We start from the raw sequence: 21,367 nt of genomic DNA, 5'->3' as shown, positions 1-21,367 counted from the left end.
ATCAGTTTTCAAGGGGAGTAGTCTCAAAAGCAGGATCGGCATTCAGAAAAATGCATCAGCCATCAAATCCCCAGTGGGTCAAAGTTTTCCATAAATCTTTATTCGTCTTTCTATTGAAAACAATGGCTTTCCTTATTTACAAAAGGGCTGAATAATACGAGGAGGGGGGGAAAGTCTGGAGGCTTTGGTAGAGGATACATATTTTTCTTGTTATATTCCAGGTTTTAAAAGCTGTGACCCAAAGAGCAGAGTTTTTTTGCACATGCTCACGTCACACAGCGTCCCAGATACAGAGGGGGAAATGGAGAAGACATATCTAGTCTCTGTGTGTCTTTGTTTAGCTCCTCGGGTAGAACATGGCGTATTTGGACGTCCGGAAACCCAGCAGGTCCCTCATCTCGTTGCGGAACTTGGAGAGGTCCTGGCGCAAGTCGTTCAGGTTCTCCACCGTGGCCTGGTCTGTGCTTTGCATTTTTTGCCGCGTGGAGGTCAGGTAGCGGTGAACCAGGCAACACATGATCTTCTGGTAGTTCTGATCGCGCTTCTGCTTCAGGTTCCTCCACTCCTGCATGGAAAAGACAAATAAGAAGAATAGAATTTACCAAAACACACCGGAAGCCGTTTCCCAACTTCAATTACAAACACTCTTCTTCTCACCTTCAGGCTGTTCTGTCTCTTCACCTTCCCCTTCGAGGTGTGTGAACAGATCCACTTGCTCATGCTGGTCACGATGTAAACCACGGTCTTTGGCGACGGGAGGATATTGAACGGCGGCGGCATCGTGCACTTGTCATCGAAGTAGCTCAGCCACAGCTTGGCCCGGGCGAACTTCCACTCCTTGTCTTCGTGATTCTGCACACGTCCAAAAACCCACAGAGAAAGTGGAGAACACAGGAATGTGAGAAGGAACTCTTTCTCACACAGAAATCCCGAAGATGTAAAAACACTCTGTTGAAATTCTTTGTACGGGATAGATTTAGTTTCTCTGTTTCCACTTGCAAAATCAAACGATGGATCAAAATAAAAATAAAAAACATCTGCTACATTTCAGAGTGAATTGCAATAAACTGAATCTCAACAGGAAATTAAAAACAGTTGGGATGGTATTGTGAAATCGCAGAAATGACTTACAGCAATTTGTCTGAAGCTTTTATGGAGCATGGCCACCAGCAGCTTGGTCAGGACAATAACAACCACGATGTTGTAGGTGCCGATGATCATGGCGCCCACGAAGGAGCGCAGCTCCTCGGTGTAGGTGATGCGGGTGACGAAGAGCGCCACGTGCGCCAGGGAGAAGATGTACCAGAAGAGGGCGTAGCAGGTCCCCATGAACCTGTAACACACAACATGCTGGTGAAGCCTATTCTAATTCAACAGTTAAATCAAGCCTTCTAGACTGACACACTGAGTTTGGCCCTTACGTGTGGAATGCATCATTGCTCTGTTGCTGGCAGAAGATGCCCTCACAGTCCTTGGCTGGAGTCTTGTCCGGGTCCTTCTGGTCTTTTCCATAGAGCTGAGTGAGTCCGATGGTGAAGGAGAACAGCACCAGCAGGAAGAGGCCCAGGAACTTTCCAAACTCCTGCAGCATCTGACCCATGGAGATCTGTCGAGAGATTACAATCACATATGAGTTGAAAATCGATTTCACTTGGATCCATACCTGTGGCTGTCTGGGTAATGTGGTCTGCAGGGAAACTGGATTTACTACTTTTGTCAAGAAGCTTCTGTGAGAATTAGCTTTGTTATTACTCCAAAAATAAGTTTACTCTCTCCCAGGAGACGTTTAGACTTTTAGCAGGAAAACACAGTGAGACTAACACATTACACACGGAAAATACTTCTGCCTGCGGGTCACAGTAAGCTGTGCTGTATAACAGCAGGAAACACCTCAATGGAACAGGGCCAACATTTTTAATGTTATTAGTTACACGTTCCCTATTTCTGCTGTGATAAATCTGAATGTCTGGGGTGAAAAACGGTCTGCTGACATCATTGACTCTATAGATAGCATCTGCTTTAATACTTTGAAAATGACCCTATAGCACTAACTTACTTAATGCAAGTAAGGGAAACACTGCAGTAGTATTGTTTTAGTCTCTGTTAGCACAGTTGGCACTGGCCTATTTTGCAGACAGCTAATAACAAGGACCTCTGAGACTAAATCAAACTTACTCTCATTCTCTTACCCTTGACTTACTATATTAATGCATATTTCCCTATGCAAAATCCATCTGGATGGATTTTAACATTTTCTTTGCCTAATTTAATTCCCACCTTTGGATATTACATAGAAAATGTTTTTTATTTGTCTTTCTGCACCATTTGTACCTTTAAAACTTCCACAAGGCCGCAACTGTGTTTTTGCGCTGCACAGAAATAGATTTTTACCAAACTTGTTGATCGATCAAAGGAATGCTATCGCTGCAAATGACCAATAACTTTAAAGACATGATCCACAGCAAATTGACATGACCAATACTTTGTCTTCATATGGTAAAAATGAAGTCATCACTTATAACAGTACTTTTACAGCTTTATTGGGTTAAACAGCTAAAGTGAAGAGGCATCGACCCTTCATTGCTTTTCTCTTCTTCTAGAATTGGATGTTTTGATCCTGTTTCAGCGTCGTGTAAACAAACTGTCTGGACTTCTTCAGGCTATTTTAAACTCCATGTTCTTGTTGAGCAGTGATTCCCTGCGGTGGTGGAAAAAGAAACAACATGTTCTGGCAGCTGCTTGCGTTCTCCCCCTACCTGAGGGCAGACAGACAAACATGGAGGAAGCCGGAGAGGGGGCTCGGAGACAGAGGGCGTCTTCTAGGACCTTTGGGAACTCACTATTTATGGGGCTCAGTGGCTTATCTGTTTACCAGGACCTTGATGACATCCTCAAACAAGGTCAGAGGCACGCTCGCCATTACAACAACACAAACACACCCGCGTCCAGTGTGAGGGATGACCACTTCGCCTGCACCTCAAGGTGAATGGAGACCGGAGTGTTTGCGCTCTAACCCCCGGCAGCTTGTTTGAGGAGAAGGGCTGTTCTATTAGGGTGATTCATTGTCTTGTCATGTCTAAATCCCCCCTGTGTATTCCCTCTGCCACTTTGCACACATCTGATTTAGGAGCTGAGGGTGTTCCCGGCTTGCGCAGCCCGACAGGCGGCCGGGCTTAGTTACTGTACAAACAGAGCAGGAATGCGATGGGTCAGGAGTTCTTAACCTTGACTGGAAGTGAGGTCTAATGTATTCAAGGTGCCTCGAATACATCTGAGGGCGCACAAAAATGCTCTATTAAATAAGTCAATAAACATGAATTTGCAATCATTGTGTGAAAGGAAATACGTGTTTAACGGTTTTATTCTACTAGAGCTACAAAATATGAATTAATGGACATGAGAGAAGGCTAAATATAAATATAATTGTAAAATATGTACATTATCACCTAGATGTTGTAGGGGTAAAGCAAAGTGTATTTGTCCAGATACATTTTTAAAATAATTCCCTATAGCCGTCAAAACAACAAATTGTGTGAATAATTTTTGAGCTGTGAGTGTCTCCTGTTTTTTTCCGCAATACATTGGCAGCTGTGGCTCAGGGGGTAGAGCGCCGCCCACTAATCAGGTCGGGGTTTGATCCCCCGCTCCTCCAAGTGTCCTTGGATAAGATCCCTAACCATATTGTGTAACAGGGGGAAAGGGCTGTCTGGATTTGTTTGTGTGTGTATGGGTGATTGTGGATTGAAGTGTGACCACGGTAGTCATCAATAAGAATAGAAAAACACTAGATAAATATTGTGGATTTACATTGTGGAATAGAAAATTTTGAAATCTAGCAGTTTAATTTCAAATTGTTCTCAGAATGCGTAATTCAGTCATATTTACTTTGACTGAACTTTTCAGAACTTGGTCAGAACGTCTACCTTCTTCAGAGGAGGAGTTACAACTTCAGTACTTTTCCTGCTGCTCACACATTCTTCCTGGCAGGCTGCTGGTTATGGTATATTTATACTGTCACTGAGGTTAAGTCTGGCCTTGAGTTAGCTCACTACGTGCACAATGGTGATACAGAGACACACACAGACAAACACACACAGGCACACACCCACACTTTCAATCACTCTTTCCAACCTCAGCAGGGGGGCACTCCCCGGCAGAAACATGAGCTGGCCTCCTCAGGAAGGATGGAATCAGACACACTCCACCTAACTGCATCCCACATAGTACTGACTCACTGTCTGTGTGTGTGTGTGTGTGTGTGTGTGTGTGTGTGTGCATGTGTGGGCCCGTGGGCATTAGCAGGGAGGTGTGTCTGCGATGCGGCGACCAACACACGGCCACATTTATTTCCAAAGCTAATATTTTTCCCATTCCTGCGAAGCCAGACGGTGATGTCACAGAGTGGGTGAGTGAAAGGGGGGAGGGGGAGAAGGAAAAAGAAGGTGGAGGGGAGAAAAAAGATGGAGACGAGTGTAGCTGAAAAATCCTCATTAAGAAACTCAAAGGGACCCTGAGTGTTTTATAGGTAAACCACAAACTGCTCCTCGGCTTAATGACAGGAAGGCTTCTCTACAAACACCCTGACCTCACTGCATACCTGAACATTTCTATACGTGGTTAAGTCACATGTGGAGAAACTATCAGGTCCTAAAGGCTGTCAGCATCAAAATCAACCGTTGGCCGACTTCTCCATCTCCCCCGCCAGGCGGCTGGATGATAACAACATATCGTGATATGAAGGGACATCGAGGAGCCCTGAGTAGAAAATATGCAAACCAGATTTTTGGCCTTTTTGGGGCGTTGGAAAAACTCTTGTGACATAACAAAAGCTTTAAACTCACACTTTGCTATGTGAACTTGTTTTGACCAAGTCCAGATTTAACTAATTTAACTGTGTAATACTCTTTTCTATCCGTGCAACTCAATGGCCGATGTGCAATCCATTAAACTGTATACACATTCTGCTTACATATGTATATTCTACTTTATTCTACTTTTGTTCTGTCCTCTTTGCCGCTGCAACACTGCAAATTTCGTTGTGCAACTATTGAATGATTATCTAATCTTATTTTATGAATACATTAAGTTTATGCACATTTACAAGAGTTGGCGGTGATTATTGCTCTTCCCTCCAAAAAAGAAAAAACACAACATCTGTGATTGATAACAGTCGAGTTAAAGCGATGGCACAATCTTGTCGTTGTGTAAGAAAGCAAGGAAAGAAAAGCTGGCAATGGATAAATGTTGGTTTATGATGAGGAAGTGATTAGAATGCAAAGCTTTATTGCTATGCTATACATCCGCTCTCAATGCACCACAGCCACATGAATTATAAATTAGATGTTTGTTGTTCACAATATCAAAACTCTTCTGAAGAAAAGCCAAGTTATGGAACCTGGTTCCCTTTGTTCAGAGAATCCGATCGGCATTAAACTGATTTGAAAGTCTGTTTCCTCAGCCTGCACAGGATCTTTTAGTAGTGTTTCTTCTTCCTCCCTTTATTGTCACGCAGCCAGATTTGCTGTTGGGTTGGAAATGATGTATACGCCAGCTTGTGATTAAAAACATAAAGATTAAATGTGTTGTGGGATAACCGAGTCAGCTCCTCCTGCTCTGAAGCTGGTTTGAATAATCACTTTTTGTAAAGTACAGCCACTCATTCACTCTAATGGAAGAAACAATGATGCATAAGTAAACTACGCCGTGGAGCTTTATGATGATGTGTTCAGTTTGTTTATGGGTAAGTTATTGCACCGGATTCATCTGCTGCCTCGGTGCTCGGTGCTTATACTCATGATGATGGGCTGAGTCTGCTGAGCACAGCTGGTGTGATGTTGTCCCTGAGAGTTCTCACTTTGCTGTGAGAGTGGGTGGTGCATGTTTGTGAGTGGTGGGGTCACACCGAGTGATGGGAAGGAAGCCGTTTGCTAACCATTATGCAAGAATTTGATTATTTTTCTCATCCAAAATGTTTTTTCAGAAGCACACGATCGCTACAGGAGTCACCATCGGAACTTTTTAATGATCCTCACACCTCTAACCATGGAACCAACACCATATCAAATCAGAACTTCTTAAAAGTGGCTTCATACACATTAATGTGTGAAAACTCAAACATTCTCCGTCCAGATGTGCTTTTCAGCTCCATATCAGAGGACATCTCACTCCCAACCATAGCAGACTGTATTAGTAAGATGGTCTCCACTTCCTCCCACTATCCAGAAATGAAATATCCTGGACACGAACGCTGCCATCTTACATTTGGAGCCAGAGACTAAAACACAGAACCAGAATTTCTACTAAACTAAAACCCGGCCAGCAGCACTTCCAAATGCCTCTGTATAGTGGGAAACTCTTGAGTCGTGTGGAGGGTGTTAATGTAGGAACAGTGATATGTTTTAAAGATGAAGTGTAACCTTGAGGATGTGTGTCTGTGTGTGCTGCTCTCCCACCTGCAGCGGCCCCAGTATGGAGCTGGTGGTGTACATGAAGAAGAGGCGCAGGTAGCTGAGAACGTTAGCGAAGGCGAACAGGCCCTCGGCCACCAGGATGGGATGGAACGCGTCCCAGTTCTTCCTCTCGGTGTCCGCCACGTTCTTGAACTGTGAAACCAGCAAACAGGTTCAGAAACATGACAAAAATGATACTAATTCTTCACAGATAAATTCTCTTCCCTTTTCCTTTGTGTCAGCAACAACAATTATATGTATTTTTTATGTTCCCTGCAATCGTATAAGAAGCCAGCAAAGAAAAAACAACAACATGCTGTGTTACTTCTCCTAAATCTGAAGTGTGTGGGCACCTTGCTATGAGCAACAATCTTCAGGGCAAAGGTGGAGAGATAAAGGGAATTCATCACGAAGCTCAGCTGGTTCCTCGACTCTTCCAGGAAGTCTTCCAGCCCCTCGTACCACAGCCGCTTCACATCCGACCACACCATCCCTGCAGGAGAGCAGGAATTCAACCGTCGTCACGCACATGTACAGGAGCACATATGCACATACCAATAGAAAAATGCATCCTGCAGTCGAACATTTAAAAACTGTGGGACCCTCAGGGAGGAAAAGGAATGTACGAAACACAGATAATCAGAGATTAATGTGCTGAAGATGTGTTGGATTTAGGGAGGTGTGTGGAATTTAATAAAGACGGGTGGTTGTGTCTACTTGTGTCCAAATAGAATATAATCAATTCTAGACATACAGTAAGGATAATAATATAAAGATGACAGCTTGACTCATTGTCTCCGCCTGGAGTCAGAAATTAGACAGTAAATTGAAGCTGACTGATCTATTGTTGATTTCCATTGTTTCCTGAAGCAGATGAGTGACAGGCTCTGGCACCGAAATCCCTTTTTCACACATGAATTGTTTCCGTCTCGGGAAGATTTCCAAATTCATTTTGCCTGCTGAGTCGAATCCTGTGGGTCTACGTAAAAGACCGGATTTGAGTGCACGGGCTCAGACGGCGAGGGATGCAGCGACACACATTACGACACGTGCACATGCATGAACAAGCCACACACGCACAATCTCTCTCAGCATCTGATTTCCACAATGGGGCGTGTCTCGGGGGATCGACAGGATGGAGGGAAAAAAAGCTGCTGGGTTAACGTGCGGGCCTGTCGACACCCAGCGCATGTTCAGAGCTGTAATAGCTCCTTTTCTCTTCCTGATAACATTAGCACACAGTTGTCTGAGCGCAGGGGGATTATCAGCAGCTTCATTCTTACTGTTTAACCCATTTTGGGGATTTGTTTTGCTGCTGCAGGGACGGCAGAGAGTCAACTCTGCACCGCTGCATCACACCCTGCAGTGGATAAAACTGCTGAACGTGTTCAAATTGATCTTTGATGTTGCTCTTTTGCAGCACTTATGAATCCCCCCCCCCCCCCCCCGCACCGAGGTGAGTTATCTCATCCCTTGGAAAAAACCCATTACACTCTAATGACTCCGCCACTGATCCTACGCCTGCGATGTAGAGAATAAACTGCAAATGACACCACCACCGTCCTCATAACTTCAAACAATAGAAGTCAATTGCTTCTAAATGTGTTCATGAGATGTCAGGTATGGTGGCCCTGAAGTACAAATTAAAATTGATTTGTTGCGTTTTCTTATCTACCATTGTGTTTTCATGTTTTTCCTGTCGTGTTGTGTAATTTGTTGTCGTGTTTTGTAATTTGCTGTTGCTTTTTGAGATTAGTCTTTTTTTCTTTTTTTTTATTTATCTGCTGCTGTGTGATTTGCCGTTTTGATCTGCACCTCAGGGCCACCGTAGTCGGGTGCAGTTATCGGTATAATCCATCAGTCGGACAGCGACAGCCGTGCTTCCTGGACCGATGTGCCGCCGTCGACATGCTCTGTTTGTGGTAGAGCAGCGGGATGATGCCGCCACGAGACAAATATCTCATGGCCGTGGAGGCAGAGCCATTAAAGACAAAGTGAATGATCATTCTAATGGTTTCTTGGCAGAGAAGGAAGGTAGAGAGGCTTTTTCCCCAGAGAGAGACGGGGTGGGTTTCCGACTGCCACTATCCAGCCTCAACCGAAGAGAGAGCTTGTGTCCATGTTTGTGTGTGTGTGTGTGTGTGTGTGTGTGTGTGTGTATGTGTGTGTGCGCTGAGTGCGGTGATACCAGCACTCAGGTGGACCACAGGGGAGGGAGAAGAAGCTGCCAGTTCCTTTCTATAGAGCTCAATTAGAAGCAGAACTGAGATTTAATCTAGTCAAACCAGCCTCTCTGTCATTCACAATAGAAACAGCTATTTGTCATGTTCTGCCTGATGGGATTATAGATACAAGATACTAGAGCAGACCATCATGAGAATCTCTTATCTTCATTCCTTTATGCAAGTGACTTGGGTTAAATGTTGGATGACGATGTGGTGAACTGGGCGGACACCTGACCTATGATCCACAGGATGAGCAGGCAGTCGATCATCTCCAGCGCGGGGCCCATGGTGTTCTTCTTGCCCTCGTTGTAGACCAGAGAGTAGAGGTTGAGCAGCAGCAGGAAGGTGAAGTAGGAGGCGCTGTGGATGATGAACTTGACGAAGGGCGTGTGGATGATGTGGCCCACGCGCGACCGCGGCACCAGCAGGTAGCAGATGGAGAGCAGCGGCCAGAGCATGGCCACGCTCAGCACCGTGGCCATCTTCAGACAGGTGTGCTTGCGCCGGTAGCTCGCCGTCTCTCCGAACCACACGGTGTTGAGGAACTGCTGGCAGTTGGACTGAGCCACAAACTGTAGAAGGGACGACAAAATGAGGTTTGATTTATCTAATCCAGAGGTCTTCAACGATTTTCAGGCCAAGGACACCCAAACTGATGGAGAGATGGAGCAGGGACCCCCTACTATATATATTGCATCAAATTGTGTTTTATATTAAACTGGGCCTAGTGCCATGTATAAACATAGCTACCCTGTTATTGTGCATTCAATACTAAGCTATTCAAATAATACACAGGTTCATATATTCATGTTTTTATTTTAAACATGCATGGTATAGTAGCTGCAGTGTGTGCATTGCTGACTGAACGATAACGTCTTCTGCCTCCATTTATCCATTCGCTACTATATGTTGGATTAATGTTAATTTGTATTTAAAGAAGTTTAAATTTGTGGTAAAAAAGTTGGTTGAGAAAAATTAATAATTGACAAATTTGTCTTATCAACCAAAAATGTTGCGACCCCCCTGCAGTACCACCTCGGACCCCCTAGGGGCGCTGTTGAAGACCTCTGATCTAATCTATTTGAATTTATCTATAACCCTCTTTGTTGTACAATACAAAAGCTAAATAGAGGGTATTAATTTAAATTTCTATCACTTACATTGACTATTATTAGCTGATCAAGTTGAATGCATCAGTATTCCCTCTGCAGTAAGAATCCAAATACAAACATGCTACAGGCGAAAAAACAAATTAGTTCAGGAACAAGTTCTCGCTGAGGTGCAGCCTGAAGAGGATCCTTATCAGTCTTATGTCCCCGACAGGAAACAACAGGACGATATTAACTCTGCTGTGATATACGAGTCAAGCTCTTCACACTGAGCCGACCCCAGCTGTAAATTGCCCCACGGCTTCAAACTTCAATCTTTAGCACGTGTTTGACTGCCGCTGCCTCAAGGAAAGCACTTCATCCTGCGAGACTCGTATTTCCCAAAGACAGGCAGTGGTGTACTGGAGCAGATGTTAAATCCAGAATGAAGTAAACAGAATATTCAGAATAATGGGTGGTTATCAGAGTATTATCTCTCCTCTAGTCTGTGAATGCTTATTGCAGATTGGCTTTATATTGACGTTCAAACGTTCATGTGACAGCTGTTGGCCTGACCTCTTTTTGGTTGTACTTGATGGCGAGCTTGAGGCGGCTGAGGTTCATGCGCTCCTCCAACAAGCCTCTCTTGTCGACCTGATCCTCGTTGGACGTGTGATTAAGAATAACTTCCAGCTCTCGAGAGTTCCGAGCCTGGGCCAGCAGGTCCTTGGCGAACATCTTGCACTGCTTCGCCAGCTCCTCGTAATCATTCCTGGAGCAGAGAAACAAGATATAATCAAACTAACAGTTCCCTTATCTGTTCCAGACTGTAAATGAAGGGTTTAAATATCACTGTGTGCGCATTTGGACACATGGTCCTCTATGTGTGCCCGAGAAGAAATGAAGCATGAAGGACGGAGGTGCAGCAGTTGAGTGCAAGCATACCTGAACTCCACCTCAACCAGACTGAGCTCCCGGAGGTCTGTGCTCAGCTCAAAGGCCCTGAGGATGGGGTCCTCCTCGGTCAACATGATCAGAGAGGGACTGGCCAGGCAGCGGTAGATGTCCAGCCGGAACCTGACGGGGACCAACGGATGAAAAAGGGATGAAAAACAAGGATGGAGCAGGTGGAGGTGGAGGAACAAGGAACAGGGAGAAGCATTCAGTCCTGTAGCTGTTTCATTTGTCTAGCTGCAGACTGATTCTGTTAGCACACTGTGTGGGAGGTTTCACTTCTCCGCAGTGAGAATAGAAATGCCGGGCAGAGGGAGAGCAGCACAATCTGAGCTGTGAATTCAGATATGAAGCACCCATCCTTCCACAAAGGAGACTCTGCTGTTTTATGCTGTTTTTTCTGATCACGGAGCTAAAAAAGAGGATTCATGAAAATCCAAAACATACGAGAAGACAGCAGACAATTTCAAAACCAATGTTATCGTCTAATTTAGGGAGCTGCGACCTTTCTGGAACAGTCTGCTTGACAGAACCGATGATTCATAGCTGCTTTTAAGCTCCAACATACCAGGGAGGAGCAAAACAATCATCACCTAAAAATAACACGGGCTACACCGGCGAGATGAAAGTGACAATAAATCAGTGTGACGCAGATCCCCCTGGTTTAGATCACCGGGAGCTTAACGCAGCCGTCTGGGCCGAGTCATCGTTTTTCACACTGTGACACCTTCTGTACCTGGAGTGTCGTAAGCTGTCCTTCTTGTTCTTGGCGTTGCAGAGCGTGCACTCGCAGCCGACGGCGTGCGGCCGGGGGAGCGAGATGTCCTGCTTCAGCAGCATGGTGAGGATCTCGTAGTTGTTCCTGTGCGCTGCCAGGATGACCGGAGCCACGTCCATGGTGGTGGAATACTCCGGGTTCTGGATCCGCTGCATCAGTTTCTAAAAAGAAAAGAGAACATAGAAAAGGGTTGAAAGGAAATGTGAATTGTTCCAGCCTTTTCGTCTCATCTTTGTTCATGAGTGTTTTTTCTTAAAAGAGGATCGATGAGAGGAGACTCACGGCGATGGAGGGCTTGGACGATCGCCTGGGCCTGTGGTTGAGGAGGATGTCCACAGCTCCCACCACCTCTGAGTCTATGGCCACCAACAAGGCATCTGTCGCCTGCAGAAACAAAAGCACCATTTTCAAACGGCAGATTTCCAAAGTGACTTCTTGTGCATCAGATTTTTTCTGCAGAATGTGGGTTTTCCGGGTGTTTCCTACCTGGCAGCCATGCTCCAGCAGCAGCTGCAGGATGTCCAGGTTCTCGTTCTCGATGGTGATGGTCACGGCGTCCCGGCCCAGCACGTCCACGCAGTTGATGTTGAGCTCGCCGCGTCGGTTCTCCTCCAGGAGCTTCTTCACCATGTAGTAGTCACCTGCAGAGCACCGGGGCGACAATTCCGGCAGAGTCAGGACTATAAAGGCTGTGAAGTATCGTCTGAGCACGGCGCCAAGCGGACACATCCTCTGTCAAGAGGCAAACACCTCACAGGCCCGGCTCCTGCAGACCTCTGTCAACCACTCGAGTCGGGTGTAACAATAACATCTCCCTCAAAGGACAAGGAGCTCTGCAGTGGAGCCATGTTTATAGAGACTTTATATGGTTACTCTGCAGCAGCATCTGCCTGCACAGTGTTCTTATCAATGAAAGCATCTCCTCCCAGCCCACTTGAGAACAGCCCTTGCCTCTTTACACTTGCTGGGTTTGTTTGCATTAACTGTCCTTGTGAGGGAGCCGTGAAAAGTCCGCAGACCAGGTGGAAAAGAAAAAGCTTTCAGAGGAACAGATGTTCCAGGGAAAATATTTCTTTAAGTGCCTGTGGGCAGGTTTACACAGTCGCCAGCTCATAGGCAGCTGTGAGAGGAGGAAGAAGAAGTGGAATGTCAGTTTGCTTGGTGCAGTGACCATGCTGGAACTGAGCCGGGTGTTGGGACTACAACAGGCCTGCTGAGTGCACATTCAGAGAAATCTGTGAGCAATCAATAATAACAGCTCTTCCATTATCTTAAAAAGATTAGCATTGAGCTTCTAACATCAAAAGACGACTAGGCCTGTGAGCTTTTCTGTGATAAACAGTGGACATCGGTTTGGGTAAACACTGGAGGAGGAGGAGGAGGAAGAGGAGTATAGGAGGAGGAGGAAGGAGATGAATAACAGACCTTTCTCGCAGGCCAGCAGGAACAGCTTCTCGTCCAGCGTCGTCTCCTCCTTCACCTCCCTCACGTCTTTCAGGGCCAGAAATTTATCCGGAGAGGACACGTCCGTGCCCTGGTACAAGGCTGACATTACGACGGAGAGCGAGTACGGCCCGACACTGATGTGCATCCCACTAGAAAGCGGCGAGCATCACACGAGAAAGCCCGTCAGATGGGAGGACATTTACCCGGAGGAGGTCCCGTGGGGTTTATTGTCGCAGCAGCAGCAGCAGCGTAAAGACCGAACCGGAGGCATCGAGCGTTGTTATCGTCGCATCTCTGCTGCGTCCCCCTTTTTTACGCGCTCCTGCTTTCTCCCAGAATCAGCCTCTCGACGACGTGGCAAATTCTCGGTTTCAGTCCGAGTGGACGTCGCGCTGATCTGCCCTCGGTGTGTTTACGCGCACCATCTTCTCTCCTATCGCCGGATCCTGGAGATCTCTCTGGTCCTGATGCTGCTGCCGCGCCTCTCACTGCGCATGTCCGCGCGCCTCCACCTGCTCCTCCATGTCGCAGGCGCAGAACCTCCTTCAGGCTGCTTCATGATTATGCAACAGCTCAGTGCAGTTTTGTAGCGACGAGATCCCTCAGGCTCAACTGATGGAAGTCGAAAAACACTACATTACTTCTTACATTAGTTCCTAAAAGCTTAAACTGCAGATTCCTTTTTGAATATGTGCTGAAGTTTTTCTCTATACCATTATATTCTGACACTTTATGTGACATGTATACATATGGTGTGGCTGTACACACAAATACTACAACACAACATGCATGGAGGTGTCAGATATACAGACTTAATGCAATGTACACATCTCATCTGCTGATTTACTAAACGTTTAAACTGTTTCATAATCATGCAACATATTCAAAAGCACATTTATGCAAGTATTTCAAAACAAAAATACTTAGCCTATAGGCAAAGAGCTTCAATGTGCTCCAGGGCCCTGAACCCATTCCCCCTTTCCCCATGTGGAAACCATTCATCGAGTCTGAATGCATTCGATCACACTGATGGGACAAAGGAAAGAGAACAAGCTCTAGTTTATGCTCCATCCATGTGGCTGGACGGGCGACTTCCTGCAGTTACATGATGTGTTTTGCATATGGATTATGAAAAGAGAGGGAGAGAGAGATATGTGTGTGTGTGCATAGTCTGCGGGGAACATTATACAGGAGATACACTCAGCTGTCCCTCCAGGCTGTGATATTCAAATCAGTGCATATCAGTCCTCCACAGAGAGTTTACCACAGGCCGGTGAGCATCAGTGCAGAGTACGACACAGAAAATGGAGCAACTCACGATGAAGAAAGTAAAGTAAATTTGCAGCTGTAGCGAGGGTGTTATAAAATGTGAATATAAATGTTAATACAACACAGGGAGTCAAGGAAGATATATTTATATGTGTATATATATATGTATTCACTGTATATGCAGCACTGGGGGGCAATGAGGCAATATAATCCATATTAAAAAGGGGAATTGATGTCAGCAGGGTGTAAGAAAAGCATATAGGTTATAGTTTTATATTATCCTGTCGGGGAGACGCAGCTATAGAGGGCCACAGTGTTTTAACTTCACTTTGCTCTGACTGGTGAGAGTCCATGAGAACGTTTGGCAGCTGGATTACTTGAATATAGGATTTGTGTATAAAGTTTCTCCTTTAACTTTTGCCTTTACATGTTTTCCTCATTAAGACTACATAAAAGAAGGTGATTTAGTTTTCTCATGTCTTATAAATCCAGAGAAGTTAAATGCGTGACTGAGAAATAATGTTTAATGCAAAATACACAAGTGACTCATTCCCCCATGTGGTTGTTTCCCAATCCTCATTTCATTTAGAATATTTGGGCCGAAATGTTTAGAGTCAAATGTTAAATGTTGATACAGTAGATTTTCTCAAAATAAAACTGTTAAGTAAGTGTTCTGTCCATATATGTCAATGTTTAATGAACAACTCTTGTTATATAGACATTGCTATACAAACATATAGAAGATTCCAGAGAGATAGTTTGAGAGTTGCAATAAATTTGGGAATTCTACAGCTTATCCCACTTTCTCTGAGACAGAAACTGAGAAATGTCTTCAGTCAAATATCACTTGATGCTCCTATATCCCAACTTATGATAAAACAGTAATTTTAAGGATTTTAAATATGTAGAATTGAACTGTGTTTGAGAGAATATCTGTAGTTCTACTCCGAGCAGGCAGAGGAAAAACCCTGGCTGGTTGTTATGACTGTATTTTCCTTATCAGTGTCATCAGAGATCGTTTATATCCGAGAACCAGGCTGTTGTTTACAGTGAATCAAATGTTAGTGAGGAGACGCTGAGTAACTGAAATGAGACTAAAGGGAGGAAACTCAGGAAAATCCCCCCACAGCCCTGAAATAACAACTGCTGCAGAATGAAGACATTAAAAATTAATGATACCAATTTTCTCTTAGCCTCTGCAGTTTGCTTTGGGTTTTCTGACTCATCACATGTATCTCAGTCCCTGTAAGTTTCCTCTGATTTCCTATCAGGTATCTGTGGAGTCATATACGGGTCATTAATATTTTGAGCTTGTGAAATGTTCGTCACAAATCATTTCACCTTTGTCAACTTGCAAAATAATTATTCAAATTAGTCCATGTATAATTCATATTTTGCAGCGATGGAAATTACTTGGGCTTATGTGACAAAGTTTTGTGCAGACTACTGTTTTAAAATAAATTAAAAAAGTGTATGCATCTGTTTGTTTATATCATTTGTAAGGAGAATTTTGAAATGTAATAAAATAATAGTCAAATAATCAATATTTTGTTCCTGATGAGGCATCTTGTAACAATTCATGACTTTTCATACACCAGAAAGAGCCCTCACCATGGATTATTATAAATTTATTCCGCAAAGTTTTAGAAAAGCTAAACATTTTTCACGTGGAGTCACATCTGCAACACTATTTAACATTCACAGGAGCTGTTGCATTTTACGAACATTTCAATACAATCCTCTCCCCGTGCACTCATTCTTATTCTGCACAATTATACCATACGCCTACGTGGAGAGAAGGATCCTATAGCTGCACTTTACAGTCCAACAATACAGCGGTCTAGAGCGACTCTCAGCTCATCAGGCTGAACACATTATGAGGAAAAGAAAAAGAACAGTCTGCACAAAGAGGGGGGGATACACACAGCCTGCTTCACGGTGCTCGATGCAGGAGTGACCCGGCTGCAGGTTGGGAGAATTTCAATGAATGATGCCAAAGATGGAAACAAACCTGGACTCTTGGCAATCAGACTCATTAGCAGTTCATTTTCCTATTCATCTGTAGCTCTACATGCCTTATAAGGATGATAAATAGATATTTTAGATGTATTAGATATGTACAGGCTTATTTAACATTTAAAAAGTGTGAGTTTTTGGGCCTAAGAGTCTGTTTCTTAGTCCTGATTGGAACCTGAAGCTCCAGCAGAGGGCAGTACACACAAAGGTTTTGAGCTGTGAACAGCCGCAGTGGACAGCTACCTCCAAATGGGCATCAGACAGATCAGCACACAGCCTCAGAGCAAGAGGAGTAAGTATTCACTGCACAGTCCAATAATCCAACACATATGATGTAATCTCTGTTTAAAAGCACTTTCACAAACAACCAGCTTTACTTGATCTTCTGTGGCCAGGCTCTGAGGAGAATACGACTCTAATGCCTTTGTATCAGGACAATATATAAAGAAATATGTATTTTTAGTGGTGCAAGATAAAATAAAGTACAATAAAGCCCCAATAGAAACACTGACATGAGCATAAATGAGCCTCCAAATCCCAATCTGTGCATTAAAAGCCTTTCAGAGATTTCTCATCAGGGGTCAAAAGGCCGAGCTCCCTGTCCCTCACTCGCTCTCACAGCTGTGCAAGCGGGGCTGTGATCCCAGGGTGGCCGAGCCTCTTAGGAGCGATGATTGTCAATCTGCAGAGCATGTGCTTTCCTCTGTCCAAACACACACGGCAGCTTACAGCTTCCCAGCACTCGACAGCTCCGTGGGGAGCAGCTGTCAAATGTCACTTTTCAGCCGATCCGCACTCGGGTGGACTGTCAGTTACAGTTGCTGACTGTTTCCGATACACCCAATAATAAAAACACAAGAAAAGAAAAACACTGGGTACCTCCTACAGACTTAAAGAAATTCTTTATTTTTAATTAATTACTTACATGTCTCTGTGGTATTCTAACGGCAACATATTCCTGCTGCAAATGAATGTATAGTATGTTTCTTATTAATAATTGAGCTTCTTCCTTTAGGGGACAGGGCCTGATTTCTTCTCTTATGGACCTGGGCTCCCCTCTTGAGGCGGCAGTGGGAAAAAACGAATACATTTAATTTGAAATATTGATTCCTCGCTGCAGTTGTGCACTGTGAGGACGACATGCATTAGCAAATTAAACAGGACTCTTAATTGAATAGCTAGTTATGGAGTTTAAACAAGGAGGAGTGAGGGAGACAAATGGGGGGGGGGGGGGGGGGGGGGGGGAGTTTGGAGGGGGGGTGTTGGAGCATTATTATGGTTCCTCTTGCACCTGGTGTTTGTGTGTGTGAATGTGCTGGGGGAGGGGGGGGGGGGGTGGATACATTTGAAACACTAAAACAGCATCATTTTCCCACAGTCTTATCTTCCATTGCTGTGATCTGTGGGAGTCAGGACCGAGGCGGGGGGGGGGGGGGGGGGTGGGCGGGAGGAAGGACGCACAGCTGAGCCAATGGCGCAGCGCGTTGACGCACGACGCTGCAGCGCGCCGCCAATGACGCGCCTATGTGGGAGGGTTTCTCTCCCCCCCCTCCCTCCATGTATTCTGATTGAATCCAGTTTGTGTTACTTGAACGAGCCGAGCGGAGGAGCAGGAAGAAAGAGAGAAAGAGAGAGAGAGAGAGAGAGAGAGAGAGAGAGAGAGAGAGAGTGGAGGGGGTGAGAATCTCAGAACCGCTCCGATATGGCAGATGCGGAATGATCCGAGCCGCAGCCGCACGCGCCGACTCTCAGCTGCGGGTTTCTTCTTTTTCTTCTGGATCTAGGATTCTCTTCTTTGTTGTGAAGGATGCACGGGAGATGGGGACTGCGCAGGGACGCCTCCGCCGAGCATGGGCGAGCAGGGCGTCTGTTCCGATGATGCGCGCCGCTACCGTCTTGTTTTGAACAACACGGGCCACCCACCGAATCCCCGCATCGCCTCGGTCTACCTCGATCCTCGCATCCATCGCTCCTGCGAGGGAACGTGGCGCACTGCAGAGGAAAAAGCCGGGGAGGGGAATCGTGTTGTGGCTGTTGAATCGCTGGTTGAATATATTACCTAATCAGCCGGCGTTCAAAAGAAATCTGCATCGGTCCCCAGTGTATGGTGGGTGTACGTCCCTGCAGAGCCAGTGAGAGGAACTTGGTCCGGTGGTGGGAGCCACTCTCCGGGGGCACAGATGAGAGGCAAACAATACCACCAGCCACTGAAGTTGACAGCACCTTGGGAGAAGGATGCTGGCTTTGGGAGGAAGCTCAAAACCTACAGGAATCACACCAAGATCATAGCCCAGCCCGGGATCGTGATGAAAGTCCTCCGCAGGAAGCGGATCGTGTTGTTCATGGCCTACATCCTGCTGCTCGTGCTCACCATGCTGAACCTGGCTAATTACAAATGGACTAAGGAACCACAGCAGTGTAATCACCAGATGAGGAGCACCACTTATCAGAGCAGATCGGACATTCGCTTCCTCTACAGGCCCTCGCTGGCCAAGAAGAGGCAGCTCATCTACGTCCTGACCACCTGGAGGTCGGGCTCCTCGTTTTTCGGGGAGCTCTTCAACCAGAACCCCGACGTGTTCTTTCTGTACGAGCCCATGTGGCACATCTGGCAGAAGCTGTACCCGGGCGACGCGGTGTCTTTACAAGGGGCCGCCAGGGACATGCTCAGCTCCCTGTACCGCTGCGACCTGTCTGTTTTCCAACTTTACAACAGCCCCGGGGGCAAGAACTTTACCTCCCTGGGACTGTTTGGGGCCACCCTCAATAAAGTTGTGTGCTCCTACCCCCTGTGCTCGGCCTACAGGAAGGAGGTGGTGGGGATGGTGGATGACAAGTTGTGTAAAAAGTGCCCCCCTCAAAGCCTTAGACTGTTGGAGGATGAGTGCCTGAAGTATAACACTATAGTCATTAAAGGGGTACGCATTTTGGATGTTAACGTGTTGGCCCCGCTCATGGAGGACCCCTCCCTGGATTTGAAGGTAATACACCTGGTGAGAGACCCGCGGGCCGTGGCCAACTCCAGGATCAAATCCAGACACGGCCTGATAAGGGAGAACTTACAGGTGGTCCGCAGCAGGGACCCCAAACTCCGCCGGATACCTTTCGTGGACCCGGGCCACAAAGCCAACAAGAAGGACGGCTCGGACTACCACTCCATCGGGGCCATGGAGGTGATCTGCGACCGCACCTCCAGGACTTTGAGGACTGCCTTACACCCTCCCCCCTGGCTGAAGGGGAAGTACATGGCCGTACGCTACGAGGACCTGGTCGAGAACCCGGTCAAGACCTTGCGGAACATCTACCGCTTCGCCAACCTGACCAGCAACCACGAGATCGAGTCGTTCGCGTTGAACATGACCAGCGGCTCCAGCTCCTCCTCCAAGCCGTTCATAGTCTCGTCCAGGAACGCCACGCAGGCTGCGAGTGCGTGGAGAACAGTGCTCAGCATTCAACAGATCAAACAAGTCGAGGACTACTGTCACCACTCGATGTCCGTTCTCGGGTATGAACGAGTCCGAACGGCCGGGGAGGCTAAGGACATGAGCAGACCACTACTGACACACTCCAAACTGTGAAACAACCTCCGCACCACCAAAGACCTTTTAATTTAATGTCCGTTTTGCATCGAGTGCCGTTTCCTCTTCTCGTGGAATTAAAGCTTTACGTTGAATCAGTGTCCGAGGAGCTACACTGGCCACATATGGAATGTATCACGTTTCTCTCGGTTGAAATGCAGTGGTGTTTGAAGGGACCACGTCTTTTATACTGGAATACTGGTGTCTGCTGTTGACAATGCGAGGCCCGTTAACAATGACTTGAAATGTGAAGCTGCAACTATGAAAAGATAAACTCTAAAAAAACAAAACAACGGTATTTTGTTCATGTATCTTGTCATGATGAAGTGGATGTTTCGGGGGGTTTATTTTTTGAATGTTTCGAACTAGTTCTTTTCCGGTCTCCATACTGTTCTGTAAAAGTGAAAATAGTGGATTGGTCAACAAAGAGAACAACCTATAAAAAAAATCTCATCGCTAATGTTCATTTGTAAGATCCTGCGTGAAGTCAGAGACAATCAATGAATTGGTTTGTTGATGTGCCATAGTCAGAGGTGTGATGAGAAGAAGACACCAGAGCAGCGTCAGTGCTATTTCTAGATTTTAAAAAGAAGAGAGAGGATTGTTTTCATGCACTGTGGACAATGCTGTGTCTCTCCCTCTCAGTGTGTGTGTGTAAGCAGTCTGTTCTACCATTTCCAATGTTTACAATTGCTTGCTCTTATAAAAAAAACACATGATCTGGGAATTTTTTGCATCGAGTAAAGTTCACATTTGACAAGAAATGCATCTGTTTCGGGAAAACCTGTACGTTTAAAAAAAAAAAGAAAATATCATCAACCAAAACAACCTTCGCAAAATCTACTGGACAAGGAAACGTCTCGTTAAAAAATGAAAAATAAATAAAGATGGTGAGCCACTGGATTCAGTCAATACCTCAATGACAGAAAGATTTACTTTAATCACACAAATGCTTTGTAATAATGGTTATTTATGAGGAATATTTCAAAGCACACTGCACTTAAGTTCAGTGCAGTATGCAGCACTGGGCCTTACTTCCCCATTGAGATCCGTGACGCTGGAAGTATTTCATAAATTAGCTGTTTACTATACAGCTTAAAGTTGCCCTGTGGCGTTTTCCTTGCAAACCAAGTTTCTGTTTACGTTCAGTCTTACTCACCAGAACACACTGTGTGGTCCCCTGAGGTCTGACAAATGTGTTGAGTACATTTTCCTCCCCCTAAAACAACCTGAAGGCTAATCTTTCTTGAATGTTGGAAACCTGAATTCTTTACATCCACGATCACGACCAATCAGGCAGCTTCATCTCTTCGTCTTAAATAATGTGAATTTTAGGCTTTCACCTCAAACCTGCAGAAACCCAGTTGTCACAGCCTGTAGATCAGTAGGATACTGGGAAACCTTTGGCCGAAATCTGTATCCCATCATCCGCATGCGCATGCATCGTCACGCATGACAACCAATGTGGACAGAGGTCAGAGAACCCTTTAAGTACACGTGACAAAATAATCAGGAACACTGTGGTCACAGTTTTGATAGAAGTGAGTGTTGAGCTTTTTCTGAC

The 21,367-nt window shown here is 45.6% G+C and overlaps 2 protein-coding genes across 3 annotated transcripts; one reads left to right on the top strand and one right to left on the bottom strand.

Annotated features, from left to right (window-relative positions):
• Positions 1-109: 109 nt before the first annotated feature.
• On the bottom strand, positions 110-13,414 carry trpc1 (transient receptor potential cation channel, subfamily C, member 1). 2 transcript variants are annotated; one of them, XM_053412680.1, is made up of 13 exons: positions 12,920-13,414; positions 11,981-12,135; positions 11,777-11,878; positions 11,453-11,655; positions 10,708-10,839; positions 10,339-10,534; positions 8,910-9,246; positions 6,803-6,942; positions 6,453-6,602; positions 1,422-1,606; positions 1,132-1,333; positions 658-852; positions 110-565 (listed from the first exon to the last, which is right to left on the bottom strand). In XM_053412680.1, the coding sequence occupies exons 1-13, from the start codon at positions 13,083-13,085 to the stop codon at positions 338-340; spliced, it is 2,391 nt and encodes a 796-aa protein (XP_053268655.1). In that variant the 5' UTR covers positions 13,086-13,414; the 3' UTR covers positions 110-337. The 2 variants fall into 2 exon arrangements, with proteins under 2 accessions (XP_053268655.1, XP_053268656.1); XM_053412681.1 differs by lacking the exons at positions 6,453-6,602; positions 6,803-6,942; positions 8,910-9,246; positions 11,777-11,878.
• Positions 13,415-17,830: 4,416 nt separating this feature from the next.
• On the top strand, positions 17,831-20,704 carry chst2b (carbohydrate (N-acetylglucosamine-6-O) sulfotransferase 2b). Its single transcript, XM_053412958.1, has one exon. It carries the CDS (start codon positions 18,406-18,408, stop codon positions 19,801-19,803), a length of 1,398 nt encoding a protein of 465 aa, XP_053268933.1. The 5' UTR covers positions 17,831-18,405; the 3' UTR covers positions 19,804-20,704.
• Positions 20,705-21,367: the final 663 nt, after the last annotated feature.

The sequence above is a fragment of the Pleuronectes platessa genome, chromosome 20, assembly GCF_947347685.1.
Source record: "Pleuronectes platessa chromosome 20, fPlePla1.1, whole genome shotgun sequence".
In the NCBI taxonomy this organism is placed as follows: domain Eukaryota; kingdom Metazoa; phylum Chordata; class Actinopteri; order Pleuronectiformes; family Pleuronectidae; genus Pleuronectes; species Pleuronectes platessa.
The sequence above is the reverse complement of the archived record's forward strand: the minus strand, read 5'-3'. Positions and strand labels throughout refer to the sequence as shown.